Source organism: Schistocerca cancellata, chromosome 10 (assembly GCF_023864275.1).
Source record: "Schistocerca cancellata isolate TAMUIC-IGC-003103 chromosome 10, iqSchCanc2.1, whole genome shotgun sequence".
NCBI lineage: Eukaryota > Metazoa > Arthropoda > Insecta > Orthoptera > Acrididae > Schistocerca > Schistocerca cancellata.
The window spans coordinates 25,554,562-25,579,008 of record NC_064635.1 but is presented as its reverse complement, the minus strand read 5'-3'; the positions used below and the strand labels follow the sequence as shown (position 1 = coordinate 25,579,008).

Here is a 24,447-nt window from a genome sequence, read left to right as displayed (position 1 = left end):
CAAGAGAGTGTTCCAGCAGTCGCGTCCTGTGCTGAATTTTCTCAGCCACCTCTTTCTACATTTCTACATTTATACTCCGCAAGCCACCCAACGGTGTGTGGCGGAGGGCACTTTACGTGCCACTGTCATTACCTCCCTTTCCTGTTCCAGTCGCGTATGGTTCGCGGGAAGAACGACTGTCTGAAAGCCTCTGCGCGCGCTCTAATCTCTCTAATTTTACATTCGTGATCTCCTCGGGAGGTATAAGTAGGGGGAAGCAATATATTCGATACCTCATCCAGAAACGCACCCTCTCGAAACCTGGCGAGCAAGCTACACCGCGATGCAGAGCGCCTCTCTTGCAGAGTCTGCCACTTGAGTTTGTTAAACATCTCCGTAACGCTATCACGGTTACCAAATAACCCTGTGACGAAACGCGCCGCTCTTCTTTGGATCTTCTCTATCACCTCCGTCAACCCGATCTGGTGCGGATCCCACACTGATGAGCAGTACTCAAGTATAGGTCGAACGAGTGTTTTGTAAGCCACCTCCTTTGTTGATGGACTACATTTTCTAAGGACTCTCCCAATGAATCTCAACCTGGTACCCGCCTTACCAACAATTAATTTGATATGATCATTCCACTTCAAATCGTTCCGCACGCATACTCCCAGATATTTTACAGAAGTAACTGCTACCAGTGTTTGTTCCGCTATCATATAATCATACAATAAAGGATCCTTCTTTCTATGTATTCTCAATACATTACATTTGTCTATGTTAAGGGTCAGTTGCCACTCCCTGCACCAAGTGCCTATCCGCTGCAGATCTTCCTGCATTTCGCTACAATTTTCTAATGCTGCAACTTCTCTGTATACTACAGCATCATCCGCGAAAAGCCGCATGGAACTTCCGACACTATCTACTAGGTCATTTATATATATTGTGAAAAGCAATGGTCCCATAACACTCCCCTGTGGCACGCCAGAGGTTACTTTAACGTCTGTAGACGTCTCTCTCTTCACGTGGCCCCTGCCAGGACGCCCTGAAATCCTTCACGCAAACGACAAAGTGACAAGGTTTCTGGTCGCACTCACGGCCCTTTGATATGAGCTGGTGGACAGCTCACCCTTCTGGCCTTAACCCGGTGCCGGGGGAATATTGTCAGTATGGGCTTCTCCTGGAACTGACAAATTTTCACCTCTAATCTGACTGCTGTCAGGTACGAAGTTTGGTGGTCAGTGGAGCAAGTTCAGATGTAGTTGAGCCAAGAGCGAGGTAGGAATGCAACACTTAACCCCCAAGACCATAAAAAGCTAGCATAAGAAACTAATGACAACCGGTAGTGTGGAAAATGCAAGGCGGTATGGAAGACTCTCAACATACAAGTCGGAAGACAACTGGAATGTTGTTCTGCACATCTCTGAACAGGGCTCTTCAAAGTCAACAAGACAACCTGCTAAGGAAACGGAATTCTCATGTCACACGGCAACGACCATTTCAAAAAGTGAACTACTTTTTCGACCTTGGAAGCCACATTAAGTGCAACAACTGCTCGATGAGGTTGCGACGGGGAGAATGGAATTTTGCGAGATTGGGAAGATGATTATCCCAAACTGAATAACAATAAAAAAATGTTCAAATGTGTGTGAAATCTTATATGACTTAACTGCTAAGGTCATCAATCCCTAAGCTTACACACTACTTAACCTAAATTATCCTAAGGACAAACACACACACCCATGCCCAATGGAGGACTCGAACCTCCGCCGGGACCAGCCGCACAGTCCATGACTGCAGCGCCTGAGACCGCTCGGCTAATACCGCGCGGCCTGAACGACAATATACTGTGGTATTTCACGTCGGAGGGTTCGTGAACCGTTACACTTGTCATTATTCGTCAAATTTGGATTCAAACGTAACTGTTGAAAAAAATGTTCTACGTGACACTACCAATGGTGCTCGATACTTGGAGATGCTTCAAACGTATGGCCTGCCATTCAAGAATGGGAAAATGGAAGGGAATTGCTGTTGATGCAAGATGGATCTACGCCCCACTACGCAATTCCATTGAGAGAATGGCTTGATGACGGTTTCTCTGGCAGACAGATTGGCCACCGAGGACCGAAAGAATGGCCTGCACACAGTCCTCATCAAATGCTATTCGGCTTCTTCCTTTTGGGCGGCGCTAAGGAACAACTGTACAAATTAAAACCAAAGGATACTCTACTGAAGCGCCGAAGAAACTGATATAGGCAGGCGTATTCAAATACAGAGATATGTAAACAGGCAGCATACGGCCCTGCGGTCGGCAACGCCTATATAACACAAAAAGTGTCTGGCACAGTTGTTAGATCGGTTATTGCTGCTACAATGGCAGGTTATCAAGATTTAAGTGAGTCTGAACGTGGTGTTATATTCGGCGCACGAGCGATGGGACACAGCATCTCCGAGGTAGCGATGAAGTGGGGATTTTCCCGTACGACCATTTCACGAGTGTACCGTGACTATCACGAATCCGGTAAAACATCAAATCTCCGACATCGCTGCGGCCGGGAAAAGATCCTGCAAGAACGGAACCAATGACGACTTGAGAGAATCGTTCAATGTGACAGAAGTGCAACCCTTCACCAAATTGCTGCAGGTTTCAATGCTGGACCAACAACAAGTGTCAGCATGCAAACCATCGATATGGGCTTTCAGAGCCGAAGGCTCACTCGTGTACCTTTGATGACTGTACGACACAAAGCTTTACTCCCCGCCTGGGCCCATCAACACCGACATTGGACTGTTGATCACTGGAAACATGTTGCCTGCTGGAACGAGTCTCGTTTCAAATTGTACCAAGCGGATGGACGTGTACAGGTATGGAGACAACATCATGAATCCAAGGACCCTGCTTGTGAGCATGGGACTGTTCAAGCTGGTGGAAGCTCTGTAACGTTGTGGGCCGCGTGCAGTTGGAGTGATATGTGACCCCTGACACGTGTAGATACGACTCTGGCAGGTGACACATACGTAATCATCCTGTCTGATCACCTGCATCCATTCATGTCCATTGTGCATTCCGACGGACTTGGACAGTTCTAGCAGGACAATGCGATATCCCATACGACCAGAATTGCTACAGAGCAATCTTCTGAGGTTAAACACTTCCGCTGGGCACCAAACTCCCCAGACATGAACGTTACTGAGCATATCTGGGCCTCAGGACGTGCGCTAGCAGCGCATGTCGGGTGTTTCAAGCGTCAACTTCGCGTCTCAATATCTCGGGATGTAATGGGAATATTTCGATGCAATTAACGCCATTGTGTATGTGCTTTGTCATGCTATGGATTGCTGAAGAAAAAATATAGGAGGTCAATTTAAAAAAACATAAGTTTGAATTAAAAAACACATATGCTTTCGTTTTAGAATGTTTCCAAATATGTACATTCTTGGGCCCCAGTCCTACATTGATACCGGTGAAAGTCCTTTTCCAATAGCTGTTATTGTTCCAGAGATATTTTGGGTGGACAAGATAGCTGGGACACCCTGTATATACTGAAAATCTCATACAGACAATACATAAACTTCTGGATACTGTCCCAAAAACCCAAAATATAACACACACACCTTCGTGCTAATCAGCTTCCTGATAGCAATCCAACCAGCGGATTTTTAAAAAGAAGTAGTAACTGCTCGTCTCCATGCGGTCACACACTTTGCCGGCTGCTCTTGCTTCAACAACGCGTACATTAGGGCAACCAAGCAACAAGTACACTCGCTGCAACGCAAATGGCTCAACGAAACGAAGGCACCAAAATCACTTACACCGTCGATGGAGAACGTTGCTCGAGATGGTCCCCAGGGATGGGTCTCTCCGAGAAACAGGCACCGAGGCAATGCAACGAACAGCGCCCGGAGTTGAAATCAGGCAGGTCCACCTCAAACTCCCGACCGTTTTACGAGGTAAACACGCCGTGTCGCTGCTGGCCCAGCACGCTTGTTTTCCTCCTCCGTCCACGCAAGCACGTCCTTGCACCTCGTAGCGAGTCCAACACCCACTCCCGCGAGCGCGAAACATCCGCGAGATCACAACAGGGGCAAAGATGCTAGTACAGCCGGGTAATCGATAGCGTCGTGCCAAAGAGCTGGTGTGCCAGAAAAGGCGCACCACGGCTCAGTTTTGGCATGGCACGTTGTCATCCATAAAAATTCCATCATTGTTTGGGAACGCGAAATCCACGAATGGCTGCAAATGGTCTCCATGTAGCCGAACATAACCATTTCTAGTCAATGATCAGTTCAGCTGCACCAGAGGACCCAGTCCATTCCATGTAAACGCCGCCCACACCATTATGTAGCCACCACCAGCTTGCAAGTGCCTTGTTGACAACTTGGGGTCTCCGACACATTCGAAACCCACCATCAGCTCTAACGAAGTGAAATTGGGACTCATCTGACCAGGCCAGCGTCCACAATGCTGTGGTATAGCTTGCTCGGGAGAAGGAACAACGGAGTTAGTATACCATTCCAAATCTAGTCAGCGTATGCACCCAGGTCACATGGTGTGCAATTTGTGATTGATTAGTGGACTCATACTGTCGAGTCCTTCCTATCCTGTAAACTCTGAAATAAAATTACATAGCCCTCCAGCCGGCGAAGTTTCATTTCGTTTCCCCATTCGCTCATGGTGGCGCTTTTTTTCGTCAGGCATTGTGTACTGTTAATCATTAAGAATTTGAATCCTTTATCTGCAGGACAGCTCCAAACATCTATTTGAACCCTTAGACATCTCTGCCATCTCCTTAAACTCTCTCTCGAGAACTAAGTGCGACAAATTGGCAGATGATTTGTTCTTAGTAACACTAGTTTGAATATGGCTACTGACTCAGAGTAAGGTTCTCGAAGTGTAGATGTCAGCTACAGCCTCTAAGAGCCGAGGTAACTTACAAGGGAAACTCTGCGCAGGGTAGCCGCGCGGTCTGGGGCGCCTTGCCACCGTTCGCGCGGCTCCTCCTGTCGGAGGTTCGAGTCCTCCCTCGGGCGTGGGTGTGTGTGTTGTCCTTAGCGTAAGTTAGTTTAAGTTAGATTAAGTGCTGTGTAAGCCTAAGGAACGATGACCTCAGCAGTTTGATCCCATAGGGATTTACCAGAAATTTCCCATTTCCAAAGGGAAACTCGGCATCACATCCCCCTCAGATTAAGTGGATAGCCTGTAAAAACCGGAGCACAGATCAAGCATGAAAACAGGAACAAGTTCTACTGAACTGTGAAAAAAGAAGCAAAATAGAAACAGTGAATGGTCCAAGCTCAAAAGGTGTGCAACAACGAGCAAATGTGACTAGCTGGGACGTCATAGTTGTGTGGCTACGGTGTTGTACTACAATAGGGGAGTCCGTGTTTAAATCTTCGTCGTGGCCCTTTTTTTTCAGAAAATTATGAACTGTCCATCCAGTCACTGACGTGACTGTTGGCCGTATTCAAATTTGGGTCAGTGTAGTGGTGTAAAGTCCATTTGCAACAGCGGGATATAAGGAAGGGACCCCCAGGCATACGTACCCCCTATTTGTTGTACACAAGTACCAAATGTAATAACTCTTGCTTTCCATTTTGGAAGTTTCGCCCTTCAAGTCCTTTGTTGAAACATAGTTCAAATCCGTTTATTTGTTCTATTCAATTTTGTGAGAGGTTTATGCTGCATCTCGCCTGCTCTCACTATTAATCACATTTCCTTGGACAGTAATACATTCTTACTACATGACTCACATTGTATAACCAATTTACAGTATAAAAACTGCCAACACTACAAAAGAAAAACAGATACGTAAATGACCAGATGAAAAGTTCACATTTTGTAAACAAAACATTCGCCACGAGGGATATCTGAACCCGGATCTGTCGCTTCTGAAGCGAACACCGTAACCACACAGCCACGAAGCCTCTGTTCCTGCGATTTGCTGTAGTTTCATTCTTTTATCTTGGCGGTTTGCGCATGCGCGCCCAGACGTGGGAGATTGCTGTGTTGCCAGTTGTATGCACCAAGAGAAGCAGCGCCATAGTACAGGGTGATTCAAAAAGAATACCACAACTTTAGGAATTTAAAACTCTGCAACGAGAAAAGGCAGAGCTAAGCACTATCTGTCGGCGAATTAAGGCAGCTATAAAGTTTCATTTAGTTGTACATTTGTTCGCTTGAGGCGCTGCTGACTAGGCGTCAGCGTCAGTTGATGCTAAGATGGCGACCGCTCAACAGAAAGCTTTTTGTGTTATTGAGTACGGCAGAAGTGAATCGACGACAGTTGTTCAGCGTGCATTTCGAACGAAGTATGGTGTTAAACCTCCTGATAGGTGGTGTATTAAACGTTGGTATAAACAGTTTACAGAGAATGGGTGTTTGTGCAAAGGGAAAAGTTCTGGACGGCAGAGAACGAGTGATGAAAATGTAGCACGCATCCAGCAAGCATTTGTTCGCAGCCCAGGAAAATCGACTCGCAGAGCTAGCAGAGAGCTGCAAATTCCACAATCAACTGTATGGAGAGTCCTACGAAAAAGGTTAGTTATGAAACCTTATCATCTGAAATTGGTTCAACTACCCGAGGCGATGGATCGGCCGCCAGGCAGCCCGTGACAGAGCACTTCATCACTGGCCTCCAAGAAGCCCTGATTTTACCCCCTGCGATTTTTTCTTATGGGGGTATGTTAAGGATATGGTGTTTCGGCCACCTCTCCCAGCCACCATTGATGATTTGAAACGAGAAATAACAGCAGCTATCCAAACTGTTACGTCTGATATGCTACAGAGAGTGTGGAACGAGTTGGAGTATCGGGTTGATATTGCTCGAGTGTCTGGAGGGGGCCATATTGAACATCTCTGAACTTGTTTTTGAGTGAAAAAAAACCTTTTTAAATACTCTTTGTAATGATGTATAACAGAAGGTTATATTATGTTTCTTTCATTAAATACACATTTTTAAAGTTGTGGTATTCTTTTTGAATCACCCTGTGTAGTTCGCAATCTTACTTTTAGGGGGGAGCGCGCAGTTTATGAAGTAAAGCCACCACAGCCGCATTAACCCTTTCGCTGCTACAGAGACGTGCTGCCCGCATTCCGCGATGTGCGCGATTTTGTCATCATTGCTCTGCTCGCCTGTGCAGACACACGGTGTTCCGTCTGCTTTGACACATCTTATCATTCGATTTCACAAAAACTATTTGGTCCAAAAATTTGATTTTTACACATCTTCTTGACCGATACCTTCCCCCCCCCCCCCCCCCATATATGACTTTAATTTTGTTTCGAAGTTCAAAGCAGTTATTGTGCAGCATTAGATGTAGTAAACCATTGCACAAAATTTTGAAGAGTTTGCAGAGGTAAAAGTGCATAGCGTATCTATATGCTCGATTTTAGTTGCCACTAGAAATTTCAAAAAATTACATTCAAACGAATAAAATTCATGAAGACACTTCGAAATTGTTTTTAAATAAAGAAATTATTAAGCACTGAACGAGGCTTCAACTCAGAACCTTTCACTTAGCAGCCATACACTTTAACCATTACGCTAACGCAGCTTGTCATTCATTATATCTCCCGGAGGACTTTAAAAGGTCACGCAAAATACCGACAAACACTGTTGATATGACTATGAATTACTCATGTTTCGTCGAAGAACAATAGGAAATAAACAATTACCGCTGTTCTTTATTGCGACAAAGCGGTTAGTGAGAATGATACAAACACCTTTCCTTGCTATCGCCTGAATTAGGAGGCTTATTGCTTGTTTGGTTTAATTAATTAATAGAATATGAAGCAATTGGTATAAAGAATGCTTTTTCCAAACTTTCTATAAAAGAATGTCTGCTACCAAGACACTGATTTTGTTCAATTACTTTATTTATGACTGAACGTTTCTAAAACTGAAGGCACTCGTCCGTGCTCTGCACTGCAGTCGAGCTCTGGCAACGTCGTTCTCTGTTCATTGGCTGACTGTGTTTTGTGACGTCAGATGCGCAGAACGAACCTAAACTCGGCCGCCGTCATAAATGACGCGCACTTTAGATGGTGCACATCTTGAACTTCAACCGTCCACTGTTTCTATTTTGCTTCTTTTTTTTTTCACAGTTCAGTACATCTTCTTCCTGTTTTCATGCTTGATGTATTTTCAGATTTTGAAGGGCTACCCACTGGGCCATTTTACCACTAAATCTGAGGGGGGTGCAATGGGAAGTTTTCCTTGTTAGTAGCGATTTGTGTCATTCATGCTTAGCGCTTAACGCCTATATTTCGTCAAATTGATCACTGGACACACACACACACACACACACACGCGCACAGAGAGAGAGAGAGAGAGAGAGAGAGAGAGAGACGTGGTATGTTATTCCTTTTTGCCCCAGGGGACTACTTCGCAGCTGGAAGGGAATGTGACACTGGCTAACTGCAAGATGTGAGGCATCCCTCATTCACTTTCATCCATTCTTTTAATTTATGTAGACTGGCCGATTAGTGTTTCTTACAACATTAACATAAAATTATTGCAGTTTTTAGTTGTAATAACTTATCTCTATTTCTTCAATATACATCATTACATTCGAACCACGAACGACACTTTCAGAAGGGGCTCGTTGCACGTTCCATGAGTCAGCAAAGGTTGCAACTAGGAATAGGAAAAACCCCGACCGGTTAAAACCGGTATCGGTTTTTTAGTTCTGAATAACCGGTATTTTTCGGTTTCGGTATTTGTTTGGTCTTGGTTACAGCAAGTGTTTTTGTTTTTTACTAATAACTGGCTAAAAAAACAAAATATCAATTAGCCATAGCAGAAGTACGAAAATTTTTCGTTTTTAAATAATCCTCTTTTAAAGAACGAGTAATTTTTATAAGTGGAATTTGCGTTGCCTTGAAATATTACGTTATTATAGAAAATGGGAGAAGCGATCAGTGCTATTTAACAAAAACGAGCAACAACTTGTGGCTTAAGAACAGGTACAACTTTTCTGAGACAATAATGATCGGTTACCATGTTATGTGGTCTCTTAGATGATACGAGTGCACCTGTAGTGTTCAAGAGCTGCCCCGTCTGGTCTGTACGGCAGTTTCTCAATGTCGCCGTCAGACATCAGTGGTATTGCAGAATGGCGGCACCTCTAGTCTGGAAGTATTTTACGAACTTCGGTAATAGTGAAGTATTATTCTCCATTCGTTTTAGAAGTGCCACGGTTCGCGCGGCTTCCTCCATCGGAGGTTCGAGTCCTCCCTCGGGCATGGGTGCGTGTGTGTTGTCCTTAGCGTAAGTTAGTTTAAGTTAGATTCAGCAGTGTGTAAGCCTAGGAACTGATGACCTCAGTCGTTTGGTCGCATAGGAACTTACCACCACCACCACCACTTTAAAAGTAAAAACTGGTTCCATTCACAGTTTACAATAAAAATTGAAAGTTACTGATATGCTGCCTGCGTCTCCATAATATGCCTTTATCTGGTTGTAGCCCTTGAAAACGGACAAATTAACGTGAGAAATAGAGTTTTTCGCTTCGTCTCTTTTCTATTTGTTTTGTTTTATTATTATTATTCGCGTAACAACTAACGTATGAGATAAAATATGTTACTACGAAAAGAGACCCGAAATACCTTTTAGTGATGCTGTGCTATGCCTTTCTTTGGATCATTAATTTTCAACAAAACAAAATATATTATGTTCTTATTGTTCTGGATCCGGTTTTCTATTAAAGGAACATTTTTTCGTTACTGTAACTCGCCATAAAGTTCAACCTATCCTCCTTACTTTATAGTTATCGAAAAGGTTAATGAAAATTACTTCGTTATCAATACTGATGTTACAGTACGCAATGATTGTTCAACATCATAATTTTGCAGTGGATTTTTGTTAACAGTAAAACAACAATAAGTACCACGACTAACACGAGAACATGAGACTATTATCGGAGAAAAAAGATGTTTTTACTATAAGGTTGCCAGACCAGAACTACGCACAGCAAGATTTCTTTTATGTGATGAAAGTAAATTATCTTTTTGCACTGTTAGTAATATATTATCAGCAGCCCGCGTCAACCTGTAAAACACATCATAAAATCTGCTGCTCTGCACTGCAACTTCGAAAGCTGAAAGAAATAATTTTTACCTCACTATTACCTGCCCGCTTCTTTGCGGTATGATAGATTTCATTCAATGAAATTTGAATGCGCCGCGGCAACGGCTCGTTCGTTCGTAGCGCAGCTCTGCACCACGAATAATATTTAAATACCGGAAAATGTCTTAAAGGGATGGGATAAAATACCAGGCAAGCTTATCATAAATCATAATGCAAGGTTTCACTAAGTAACTCTATTCAAAACATTTAAATACACTCCTGGAAATGGAAAAAAGAACACATTGACACCGGTATGTCAGACCCACCATACTTGCTCCGGACACTGCGAGAGGGCTGTACAAGCAATGATCACACGCACGGCACAGCGGACACACCAGGAACCGCGGTGTTGGCCGTCGAATGGCGCTAGCTGCGCAGCATTTGTGCACCGCCGCCGTCAGTGTCAGCCAGTTTGCCGTGGCATACGGAGCTCCATCGCAGTCTTTAACACTGGTAGCATGCCGCGACAGCGTGGACGTGAACCGTATGTGCAGTTGACGGACTTTGAGCAAGGGCGTATAGTGGGCATGCGGGAGGCCGGGTGGACGTACCGCCGAATTGCTCAACACGTGGGGCGTGAGGTCTCCACAGTACATCGATGTTGTCGCCAGTGGTCGGCGGAAGGTGCACGTGCCCGTCGACCTGGGACCGGACCGCAGCGACGCACGGATGCACGCCAAGACCGTAGGATCCTACGCAGTGCCGTAAGGGACCGCACCGCCACTTCCCAGCAAATTAGGGACACTGTTGCTCCTGGGGTATCGCCGAGGACCATTCGCAACCGTCTCCATGAAGCTGGGCTACGGTCCTGCACACCGTTAGGCCGTCTTCCGCTCACGCCCCAACATCGTGCAGCCCGTCTCCAGTGGTGTCGCGACAGGCGTGAATGGAGGGACGAATGGAGACGTGTCGTCTTCAGCGATGAGAGTCGCTTCTGCCTTGGTGCCAATGATGGTCGTATGCGTGTTTGGCGCCGTGCAGGTGATCGCCACAATCAGGACTGCATACGACCGAGGCACACAGGGCCAACACCTGGCATCATGGTGTGGGGAGCGATCTCCTACACTGGCCGTACACCACTGGTGATCGTCGAGGGGACACTGAATAGTGCACGGTACATCGAAACCGTCATCGAACCCATCGTTCTACCATTCCTAGACCGGCAAGGGAACTTGCTGTTCCAACAGGACAATGCACGTCCGCATGTATCCCGTGCCACCCAACGTGCTCTAGAAGGTGTAAGTCAACTACCCTGGCCAGCAAGATCTCCGGATCTGTCCCCCATTGAGCACGTTTGGGACTGGATGAAGCGTCGTCTCACGCGGTCTGCACGTCCAGCACGAACGCTGGTCCAACTGAGGCGCCAGGTGGAAATGGCATGGCAAGCCGTTCCACAGGACTACATCCAGCATCTCTACGATCGTCTCCATGGGAGAATAGCAGCCTGCATTGCTGCGAAAGGTGGATATACACTGTACTAGTGCCGACATTGTGCATGCTCTGTTGCCTGTGTCTATGTGCCTGTGGTTCTGTCAGTGTGATCATGTGATGTATCTGACCCCAGGAATGTGTCAATAAAGTTTTCCCTTCCTGGGACAATGAATTCACGGTGTTCTTATTTCAATTTCCTGGAGTGTATATTAATTATTACACACCTTTACAATGAGTACGTAATGGCGTACATCTCTCGATCTTGACAAAAGAATGCTATGCTAGCGTACACTATCACGTCACAGGCTATCCTACTCCCGTAACTCCAAGAACACGACAGAGAAATTAATGCTCGTTCTGTATTATTTATACTAGTCACATATTCTCATCTTTGTTTGATATTTAATAAGTATCGTCTGTGGCGGTTTCAGTACTCGCCGACACAGATATTATCTAAAATAAATAAAAAAAACAGTACATAATTTTATACAAGAACAAAACATGACACACAATGTTTTCTCTTTATTACATAATATGACTTTTGCTAAGAGACATTACAAGTTATTCAACCTCACTTTTCGTCCTTTAGCTCTGACTACATTTAATGTCTATATAGTGGTATGGTCCCCAATTGCGACGTGATTTTTCAGCAGAGTTTCAAAAAACTAGAATCGATAGAAGAATATTTTTTGTGGTAGTTAACCACTTATCACTTAGCCCACCCGGCTAGCCGCGCGGTCTAACGCGCTGCTTTCCGAGCAGGAAGGCGTGCCGGTCCCTGGCACGGATCCGCCCGGCGGATTAGTGTCAAGGTTCGGTGTGCTGGCCAGTCTGTGGATGGTTTGTAAGGTGGTTTTCCATCTGCCTAAGGGAATCAGAGCTGGTTCCCCTTATTTCACCTGTTACACTATGTCGGTGATAGCTGCGCAAACACTGTCTCCACATACGTGTACATCTTAATTACTCTATGATGCAAACATTTGGGGTTACACTCGCCTGGTATGAGACGTTCCCGAGGGTGGGGGTCCACTGGGGACCGAATCGCACAATAACCCTGGGTTTGGTGTGGGGCGGCGGTGGGGTGGGTGGACTGCTGTGACCTGTTGTGGGGCTGTGAACCACTGAGGGCTAAGGCAGTACGAAGCCTCTCTGTCGTTTCTAGGTCCCCGGTTTAATACACAATGCGCGCGCGCACACACACACACACACACACACACACACAAACATTTATCACTTTTCGAGAAAAGCAGTGAACGACGGATGGTTAAGGGGCTCCGGAAAGGCTCAAAATCATGAAAAGTTCAATTTTTACTTTTTTTCATTTTCTGAATCTGCGGACTATTACCTTTTAATAGATATATAATTTATTTAATTCCGAAGACTACAATTATTTTTAAATTTTTTTTGAAATGTTTTCTACATGGGCGTGACCCACTGTGGCGCTGTTAAACTGCTGTCAAATGGTGTTATTATTAACGCCCGTGTTCATCAGGTACATTTTAGTGATGTGAGGTAAAGTATGTGTTGTGGCTAACCTGTGATGGTTCAATATATATCGCTGTTGAAAAAGTGTATTCACGGAAAAACTCAAAACCCCAATGAAAGTGTAAGTAGTGTTATACGGTCGAGAATCCCCAAGACTGTATTTGTTGGAATAGAAACACTTCACTTTGGTGTGTATGATGCTGTTGCGACTTTCAATGATGGCAACATTGTAAGGTGCAAGGTATTTAGAAATATGGGAATGAAGATAGGTTCTAACATGGTACGAGCGATGCTTGCTTTAGACAAGGAACGCCTTCGGGCTGCAGACAGGGCTGTAAAGAGTCTAGAAATACAAGCAAGAGTAAACAGGAGGAGGAACAAGAGGAAGCTGGAGGAGGAGTTTGCAGAGGATGAAGATAATCCATCCTATGGACCTGGAATGCACTAAAAAGTTAATCCAATCTTTGTCGCTCGATTCCCAAAACTTTTATTTTCTCATACTAATTACATGTTTTCTAAGGATCTTCCAAACATATTTGTTTCAAACTTTCAGTAAATGTTACACAGTACCTTCTGCATAATTTAACACAGCCTTTTTCCAAAAAAACTGTATATTTTTGAATATATAAATAAAAAATTGCAAAAAAAATGTTGTGAATTTTCATTACAATTGAAAAAAAAATCATCTTTAATAACTGAACTAAAATTTTGTAAAATCCCTGTGTTAAGTTGTAGCCCATATTCCAATAAATAATCTGTAAAAAGTTCAACAAGCGTTATTTTAATATTGCAAGTATAGGGCGTTCCGGAGCCCCTTAAAGCTTTTGTTAATTTATTTTGATTCTATAAGTCTTGAAACAAAGGCGGCCAAAATTTTCAATCTTTGTTCGGTTTCTAAGTTTATTACAGAAAATAACAGGAATAAAGAAACGAAAATCGGTTATTTCAGAAACAGTTTATTCTGAGCGCTTGTAATAGTCTTGTTAAACTGGCTTTGAGAAAATCAGTATAACCGAAAACTAATTCTTTCAGCTATAACCGCTATCCGTGGTTGTAACTAGCTACACGCCGTCTCTTACACCATGAGTATAAACCTTAAAAAATTGTATACAAAGGAAAAAAAATAAAAATCGTTTACGATCTGTAAGGATCGTTACAGCTCTGTCCTTTACATTTCTGGCGACTATATTCGCTTGAACACATGAATTCTGTTCACAATATCAGTTTGATAATGACGATTAGTAACCACTGTTAAGAAGAATATGTGCAGCAGGAATGTGGTAGCGAGTCGGGTGTGCACTGTCACACAGTCTAACGCAGAATAATAAGCGTTATTCTGAAAACATTCTCATGTAGGCAGTTACGTTAACACTGCAACTCTGGCAGACTAGATCAGCTTCGACCGATATAAATTCACTAAATCATCACACAATTTCAGCATTTTGCCACTTCAGAAATGGTATCAGTCATATTCTTCATTTATAAGTTGTATTAGCGAACCAGGCAATGCTTCGTAATTGCTTAATATCCATGGAAATTGGATATGCATCCTAATCTAATTCTCCACTCTCTCACTAAACCCCTCCTTCTCCCCCCCCCCTCTCCTTGTCTCTATCTCCTCCTTATCGTCCCTAATTCTGTCAACCCCACTTCCTGTACATCTCACAACCCTCTCTCTCTATCTCTCCATCTCCTCCTCCCTCCTTCTTCCCCTCCTTTATACCCATTTGCTCCCCCTTTTCTGTCCATCTCCTTCTCCCCCCTTGTCTTTGACCTTTTGCTATCGTTCCAGAGTCATAACGTAACGCTCTTGAAAAATTCTTAATCGATTTGCCTCCAAATGCTGTTTTCGTTCTTCCTCAGTCTCGTTCACTCGACGATCATGTAGCTGGCTCGCGTTGCACGTACGAGGTTTCTCCGGAAAATACGTATAAAAGTTCAATAATAACTTTATTTTACATTTATTCAGGTATTACAATATGGTCTCCTTCAAATTATTCGCCCTGAGTCGCGATACACTTCTGCCAACGCCGTTTCCACTGTTGATAACATTGCTGAAAGTCTTCAGTTGTGATGTTGTTCAGTTGCCGTGTCGTTTCCGCCTTGATTGCTTCCACATCTCCCAAGTGCCGCCCCCGAAGCACCATTTTGCATTTCGGGAACGTGAAGAAGTCACACGGGACTAAATCGGCTGCATAAGGCGGGTGGTCTGTCACGGTGATTGAGCTTCGGGCCAAAAACTCGCGCACAACGAGCGACGTGTGAGCGGGCGCATTGTCGTGATGAAGGATCCACCTGCCCCCTTTTGCCAACTCCGGTCGAACTCGGGCCACACGAGCTCTGAGACGTGTCAGAACTTCAACGTAAAAATTTCCGTTCTCTCTCTCTGGCCGGGAGGGACAAATTCCTTGTGAACAATGCCCCTAGAATCAAAGAAAAACAATCAATATTGTCTTCACATTGGACCTTGATTTTCGCGACTTTTTTGTTCTCGGTTCTCCTGCTAGTTTCCATTCCTTGCTTTGAGATATTGAGCTCCACATCGAATTCGTAAAACCAGGACTCGTCTCCAGTGATGACTCGGTTGAGAAAGTCCCCTCGTTCCTCTGCTTCCAACCAATCCTCACAGCACTCAACCCTCTTTGCTTTCTGTTCTGGCGTCAAGAGCTTCGGTACGATTTTCGCACACAATTTCTTCATTTCAAGTTTTTGCGACAGGATTTCGTGAACGACTGTTTTGGGGACTGACAGCTCGTCAGCAGTCATTCTGACTGTCAATCTGTTGTCTTTAAAAACACAAGCCCGAATTCGTTCAACATTTGCATCGGAACTCGATGTCGACGGGCGTCCTGGGCGAGGGTCATCGTTCACTTCTTCTCGGCCATCCCGGAACCTTTTTAACCACTTGTTCACGGTTGGTTCCTTCAGAGAATTGTCTCTGTAAACTTGTTTCAAACACTCAAAAATCTCACGGCCATTCTTGCCTAGCTTTGCAAGAAACTTGATGTTGACGCGCTGTTCCTCAATCAGAGAGATAGCTCCATGCCGACGGCAGGTGAAAAAGGGTGACTGTCAACAAGCTGCCGCACACTCCCAGCTTCACGCCGAGTGCTCTGACTCGAACTGAGCGTTGATGGGATTAATTACAGCAGTAGTCCCACCTGGCGATGACTGCAACTTGTAACATAAAGACATTATTCAACTTTTATACGTATTTTCCGGACAAACCTCGCATGTCGACCAATATTTCAACACTTCACTGGTTCCGAAGAAATAAACCACTAACTGAATCCAACCGAATGTTTGCGACACACTAAATTACCACGAACTGACATCAATTCAATCTTTGCAATACGCCAAAGATATGATCACCGCCGATGACACACTCAAACATCGCTTTCAATCGTATTCTATTTCGCAAAATATCAATATTCAATGCGGAATTTTTTGTTTTTATGTAAACAAGCGACAGCAGAACTGTCAAACTGAATAGGAGAGCTGTCAGCCAGAACGTCACATTGTTTTTGTTACGATAACACGTGACAGCAGATCTCTCAAACCGACCGTTACATTTCTTTCATTGAGATTTTCATACACAAATGCTATCCACATTTCCGATTTTTCTGATGTATTTTCCAAAAATTTTCTTCCATACAAACCTTGTCCTGACACTTGTGGTCACAAAAACGTCAGCCAAAACGGCCGAGCCTTTCGCAAGTGATGATCTTTCATTCAGGGTGACAATTATTCAACAAATGAAAAAAAAAGTAATTAGTTACAAACTACAGCGTGCACACTCTTTATTCAACATGTAAATGTCACTACAGATATTCGGATTTAGGTTATGACATGCTCGATATGACTGCCATCATTGATGATGATGTGGTGCAGACGAATAGCAAAATTCAGCATGATTCGCTGAAGTGTCGGAACATCGATGCTGTCGATGACCTCGTGAATAGTTGATTTCAGCTCAGCAATGGCTTTGGGGTTATTGCTGTACACCTTGTCTTTAATATTGCCCCCCAAAAAGGAATTGCATATGTTCAGATCCGGAGAATATGGTGACCAATCGAGGCCCATGGCAGTGGCCTCTGGGTAACCCAGAGCCAGAGTGCCGTCCCCAAAGTTCTCCAGGACATCAAACGCCCTCCTGCTTCGATGGGGTCGAGCTCCGTCTTGCATGAACCACACCTTGTCGAAATAAGGGTCCTTTGGATAATGGGGATGAAATAATCTCCCAAAACCTTCATGTACCGTTCGGTAGTCACCGTGCCATCAAGGAATATCATACCGATTATTCCGTGATTGGACACTGTGCACCATACAGTCATCTGTTGAGGGTGAAGAGACTTCTGAATATCGAAATGCGGGTTCTCAGTTCCCCAGATGCGGCCATTTTGTTTATTGACGGACCCATACAAATGAAAGTGGATTTCGTCGCTACACCAAACCATCCATGCATATACTAATATGCATGCCCCGTGGCCAACCACACAGTTTGAACCTCCTAACGCAAACCGTTCAGAAGTTATGACGATTTTATTTCATATACTTCAATAATGGTAACCCTGTACATGCGCAAGCTGATTTTTATTTACATGGATACAATGTTTGTTAATATTGTTATTTTGTGTTGTTGTTGTTGTTGTTGTCTTCAGTCCTGAGACTGGTTTGATGCAGCTCTCCATGCTACTCTATCCTGTGCAAGCTTCTTCATCTCCCAGTACCTACTGCAACCTACATCCTTCTGAATCTGTTTAGTGTATTCATCTCTTGGTCTCCCCCTACGATTTTTACCCTCCACACTGCCCTCCAATACTAAATTGGTGATCCCTTGATGCCTCAGAACATGTCCTACCAACCGATCCCTTCTTCTGGTCAAGTTGTGCCACAAACTTCTCTTCTCCCCAATCCTATTCAATACTTCCTCATTAGTTATGTGATCTACCATCTAATCTTCAGCATTCTTCTGTAGCACCACATTTCAAAAGCTTCTATTCTCTTCTTGTCCAAACTATTTACCGTCCATGTTTCACTTCCATACATGCCTACACTCCATACAAATACTTTCAGAAACAATTTCCTGACACTTAAATCTATACTCGATGTTAACAAATTTCTCTTCTTGAGAAACGCTTTCCTTGCCATTGCCAGTCTACATTTTATATCCTCTCTACTTCGACCATCATCAGTTATTTTGCTCCCCAAATAGCAAAACTCCTTTACTACTTTAAGTGTCTCATTTCCTAATCTAATACCCTCAGCATCATCCGACTTAATTCGACTACATTCCATTATCCTCGTTTTACTTTTGTTGATGTTCATCTTATATCCTCCCTTCAAGACACCATCCATTCCGTTCAACTGCTCTTCCAAGTCCTTTGCTGTCTCTGACAGAATTACAATGTCATCGGCGAACCTCAAAGTTTTTATTTCTTCTCCATGGATTTTAATACCTACTCCAAATTTTTCTTTTGTTTCCTTTACTGCTTGCTCAATATACAGATTGAATAACATCGGGGAGAGGCTACAACCCTGTCTCACTCCCTTCCCAACCACTGCTTCCCTTTCATGCCCCTCGACTGTTATGCCATCTGGTTTCTGTACAAATTGTAAATAGCCTTTCGCTCCCTGTATTTTACCCCTGCCACCTTTAGAATTTGAAAGAGAGTATTCCAGTCAACATTGTCAAAAGCTTTCTCTAAGTCTACAAATGCTAGAAACGTAGGTTTGCCTTTCCTTAATCTTTCTTCTAAGATAAGTCGTAAGGTCAGTATTGCCTCACGTGTTCCAGTATTTCTACGGAATCCAAACTGATCTTCCCCGAGGTCGGCTTCTACTAGTTTTTCCATTCGTCTGTAAAGAATTCGTGTTAGTATTTTGCAGCTGTGGCTTATTATTTTGTGTGGAATTCCTAAAATGCTTTTTTCATTATGATACACATTTCCTTTTTTAGTGAAAACATCGTCAGTTACAGTGTTTCTACAACTTTTCCAAGTTTATTAACGGGGCTTGATGTCCGATTTCATGATGCACGACAATTTTCTCCTTAGGCTCTGAAAAACAACAGAAAATTGGTGACTATACCAGGTAACAACGACACAGAATATTATCGCATAGTAGTCCATTAGGAAGACAATATATTTTATACAGGCAACAACGCAGACCGCCAATGGCCTTGCTGCAGTGGTAACACCGGTTCCCGTCATATCACCGAAGTTAAGCCTGTCGGGCTGGGCTAGCACTTGGGTGGGCCCAATGGGTCCGGTCTGCCGAGTGCTGTTAGCATGCGGGGTGCACACAGCCCTTGTGAGGCGAACTGAGGAGCTATTTGATTGAGACGTAGCGGCTCCAGTCTCGTAAACTGATATATGGTGGTGTGATGACCACATGCCCCTCCATATCCGTGTCCAGTGATGCCCGTGGACTGAGGATGACATGGCGGCCGGTCAGTCCCGTTGGGCCTTCACGGTCTGTTTGCACGGAGTTTGGTTTAACAACACAGACCACGGTCAGCTGCATGGCGAAAGGGAGTGATGGCCACAATTGTTGCCCCTTCCCGCACCTCAGCCCTCACAAGCATTCTTTTGAGCTGCCTGCTATAGTATTTTCTGTCCAGTAATCGACAGCTGCGGGAACCTGCAGACATTGGGCAGTAGTGCTCTTGAAACACCATCAGCACTTCAAAGACGTGACCTGGCGGTTGACTATACATTTAAAATATCTACAGTTAAAGTCTTGTTTTACATATAAGGAGTTTATTTAACTCTACAAGTGCGAACACTATGTAAAGTTGAAATCTCATTTGAACTCTCTTCTGGTGTGACCCACAGGAGACGCTGCGACTGTTCCCAGCCGTCCCGATGATGCTTCGGGACGCCACGGAGGACCTCTGGCTATCGAGGGTGGGGGTGCTGGTCCCCAAGGGCACCACATTGACTTTCATGCCCTTCATCACCCATCGCCTGCCAGAGTTCTTCCCGGACCCACAGAAGTTCGACCCTTCACGCTTCTTGGAGAACCGTGGCGGCAAGGAGCACGTGTGTAGCTATATACCATTTGGGGTAGGTGCACGCAACTGCGTGGGTTCCCAGTACGCCCGCCTGCAGCTCAAGGTCTTCCTTTCAAATGTTCTGAGGCGCTTCCGCATCCTGCCACAGAGCTGCCGGGAGGATCTGGAGGAATGCATACTTACTGTCAGCCATCAGCCGGTTAAGCCAATCAAGGTCTCCTGCGTGCCCCTGCATGAACACGGCACATAAGAATATCCTTCACACTGCTGAAGTGAAGGTCTTCCTGACCACTACCATGAGGCGCTACTGCTTCCTACTACACGGACACTTTGTGGATCTGAAGAACAATGCACTCTACATCATTCAACACACAGTCAAGATGATCACGTCTCTGGCAGGCCTCTGTGAGTGCCCAGCACATCGGACCAGCCTCAACAGAACTACTGACAAATATCACAAGGCCGTTTTCATTCCTACCACATAGGTGCTGGAAGGATGTGGAGGTCAACACTTTCCCCACCAGCCAGCACACTGTCAAGACGATATTGGTTTACCACGTGATCCTGCATGGGTCCAGCGCACAGGACCGCCCTCTGTACTGCAGAAGCTGAAGGTTTTAAAGGCCAATACCCCGAGAGGCTTCAGCTTCCTTCTGCAGGGCTGCTGAAAGGACATGGAGGACAATGTTCTCTCCACCATGCTGCAGACCATTATGTATGAACAACTTACGACTTTCTATGGTCATGTGTGTCTTCCATGCTGTAATATCTCTGCCTGAGAATCCTTCTAAACCTCCAAAATCTGCATAAATTTCCGCAAAAATCGCTGCAGTTATCAAAGTACTGCCTCCAAAATCAAAATGACATCCTCTAAATACATCGCGACCTCAGATTACTTCTTTTTCATTTGGCACACTAGCAACTTCAATAGTAATTGCTATCAAGCTCCTCTATACAGGGACGTATGGTCGACGTGTGTTCATCCCATTAGCATTGCAGAGGTCTGCTATCTTATGGGCATTTTGATTTTTCTGTTCTTGTAATTTCACTTTTTGCAGGTGGTTTTTGGATGACTATACAGATAGCCATGTAGATTTTTGAGGTTTAGAACAACTCTGTTTTTAGTGTCATTGACGATAAGAAGGCATACCTACAAATATCTGTGTGTCCAGGACACATTCACGAAATGGCCATTATCACGTTTTTCGGTCATATGTCATATGAACTTGAGACAAACATGCTTTATTGATGGTTTACTATTCAAGTTCCCATTCTATTACATTTATCTTGACGATATTTTAATTTTATCACTGGATGATGTCTTCCACGACTTACACCTCAAGCAAGTTCTTGACACGCTCTTCCTTGGACATATCGCAAATGCTTTGAGCACCTGTCCCACACCAAAATGCATAGACTATTCAGCAGCTGTCAGCACTACAAAACTACCAGGACGTATGTTTGTTCTTAGGCGTGATGAGTTTCTACAGAAGATGTCTTCCACAAGCAGCCTCCCTCCAAGTATCGCTAATGCAAACCCTCAGCAGCAAGAACACCAATGGCAAACACAGACTCACGTAGAAGATAGAGATGCAATCCGCTTTTGAACTTATTAATGAGGGCCTTATCCAGCCCATTACCTTGGCACACCCTCTCCCTGATGCACAGCTGATCTTAACAGCAGACGTAAGTGACCCGGCTATTGGTGCTATGCTGCAACAAGAGACGGGGGTCATCCAACAGCCACTCAAGTTTCTCCTCGCTGAAGCTCAAGCCATCACAAAACAAGTGGTCTGCGTATGACAGGGAACTAAAAGCACTCTATGAAGCAATGCACCACTTCAGGCAAGGTTTAGAAGGGCATCCCCTGATTAATTACTACATTGATCATCATATGCTTGCAGGCTCTATTCCAAACCCGCCGAAGAACCAAAGCCACCAATGGTTTCAGCACTTAAAATACGTTGTTCAGTTTATAATGGCTGTCCACCACACCTGAAAGACGCGGAGAACATTGTGACAGACTATTTCTAGCATATCAGCATTTTGTGCTCTCACCTCGACTACAAACAGTTCGCTGAGGCACAACAAGATCAACAGTTACAAGGCCTCATTCATGACCTGTCCACAAACCTATGCATTGGAATTAGATGAATCCCAGGTGCGACTCACCCTGTGACGTCTCACAAAATTGGACACGCCCCCTTGTTGCTCAAGAATTCCACTGTCTTCTTCAAAAAAACTTCCTAATTTGGCACAGCCCGGTACTCGGCCAACCATTCACCTGGTGTCAGACTGATTAGGATGGCCTGACATAAAGAAAGACTGTAAACTATGGGCTCACGCATGTGTCCTGTGTCAACAAACTAATCACACCACATCACACACAACCACCTTAAGGTCGCTTCGGAACACAAAAAAAGTGCTTTCAACACTTACATATCGATCTCGTCGGCCTACTACCTGTCTCCGATGGCTATCGCTACATTCATTTGGCGATCTATTGTGTGATGGGTTCAAGCTATACTGCTAAAAGAGGTAATGACTCAATCTACCACCAAAGCATTCACTGAAATACAGGTCTCGTACTTCCGCTGCTTCAGTGACAAGGGCTGGCAGTCGAATTTCCCATCTTCCTGGAACTTTCTCATATGACAGGCACTAGGATATTTCATAGAATCCACAAAGCAGTGGTCTTTTTGACCGGTGGCAACACACATTAAAGGCAGTCCTCCTTTCCCACAAAAGACTACTTACTCAGCCACCACCATGGGTACTTTTGAGAGTCCACACAGCACAAAAACAGGCCGTTTCAGCCTCATTGGCTGAAATGCCATATAGTGAAGCTATATCCTTGCTATTGGACTTTGCGCTCCAAGAGCCGTCAGTTATGCCCGCAGAATAACCTGACCTAGTCTCTTGTGTCAGGGCACACGTTGCTCACCTCCATATGCCTCAGCCGCTTCTCGGTGGACAAAATCTTTCCACATAAGGCACTTACAGAGTGTTATTTCACAATGTTACGAGATGACACAGTACAACCTCTCCTGCACCCACCATACTCGGGCCACCACAAGACGTTTCGAAGAGACGATCGTACCTTCCACACATTATTGAATGGTAAACCTACAACATTGTCTGTAAACAGACTGAAACAAGACAGCTCACCAGCCGATAACACTTGCCAAGTTCTCCCCTCTGCTACACCTTTAGACCCTCCCACCATCGACGCTGTACCGTCAGCCTTTGAATTATGACTGGACGCCCAAGTCGTCCTCCCAAAGAAAAAGACAATGGCATTCTCATACAAAGGTCACCTCGCAGCCCACCAGATTGCAAACGGCCCCATCACATGGCTCATCTGCAGACCTGTCAAAGTACCACACGACATCGATATTGCTGACCTCACTCACACTTCACTTCACACAGACTACCCCACAGTGCTCCACACTGTGGGGTAGAGAGGAGGGGGGGGGGTTGGTCTCTGTGGAAACACTGTGTCGACCACCATTGTCGCTGGTTCTTGACCGGCACATCACAAAGAACTCTTTAATTGTTAGTCTGCCTTAGAAATTTGTTAAGATGTCTCTGACGTGTATGTTCCTTTCATTAATAAAGTATATTATACAGACCTGTGTTGTGTTGTTATTCATTTCATCATCGCAGTTCAAACGAATTTACATAGAAAGCAGCGCCAGTGCAAAAACTGGACAGATTGATACTCACCTAACAATCAGAAATGGTGGACAGGAATTTGCAATGAACAATAAACAGACTTTTGGCTCTGTCAACAATTGCAGCAGATAGGCATGTGAAACATAAAAATATTGTTTTCTTTGTTCTACTTTGTGCGTAATTAAAACTTTCAAAAATCACTGAAGGACAGGGATATTCAGAATTTAAAAAAAGCTGGTAATTACACTGAATAAATGAGTTAACCAATCTATAAAGCTGAGTCAAGCAGTGGAGCTGCCAAATGTGGTTATCAAACAGTCAGATAATCAGTCCGTATTAAAAAGTGAAGAGAATTCTAAAGCTGTGAGACAACACCTTGGAAATTTGAGTCAAGACGTAAAAACATTACACAATTCTACACAGCAGCTCGAAAGTTTGGCTCAAGAAGCAAAAATAATATTCAGTTCATTTCATGAAGTTACAAATACAACTGTAATTGTAGCACCAGCAGTCTTAACTGTGAGATATAGCAAAACTGAAATTAGTGTTCTAGATGATTTAGCAAACTTGCCGACTATCAGTGGCAATTCTAAGGAAGGTATTCATAATCAAAAAGAAGAAGATAATGTTATAAGTGCAATAAATGATCCTGTTGCAAAGATAAATTGCGTTCCTGCTGTAAAAGACAAAGCATTACACGAAATGTTTTTGCCCTGGTTGTTAATAGCCATCCCA

At 44.3% G+C, this 24,447-nt stretch overlaps 1 protein-coding gene across 2 annotated transcripts in view; it reads left to right on the top strand.

Moving 5' to 3' along the window:
- Window positions 1–23,668, top strand: part of LOC126106584 (cytochrome P450 4g15-like) — an 88,385-nt gene extending 64,717 nt beyond the window's left edge. For both annotated transcript variants that reach the window (XM_049912930.1, XM_049912929.1), the window contains exon 7: window positions 19,859–23,668. In XM_049912930.1, the coding sequence (XP_049768887.1) occupies window positions 19,859–20,287 (429 nt within the window). In that variant the 3' untranslated portion in view covers window positions 20,288–23,668. The remainder of the gene's footprint in view (window positions 1–19,858) is intronic.
- Window positions 23,669–24,447: the final 779 nt, after the last annotated feature.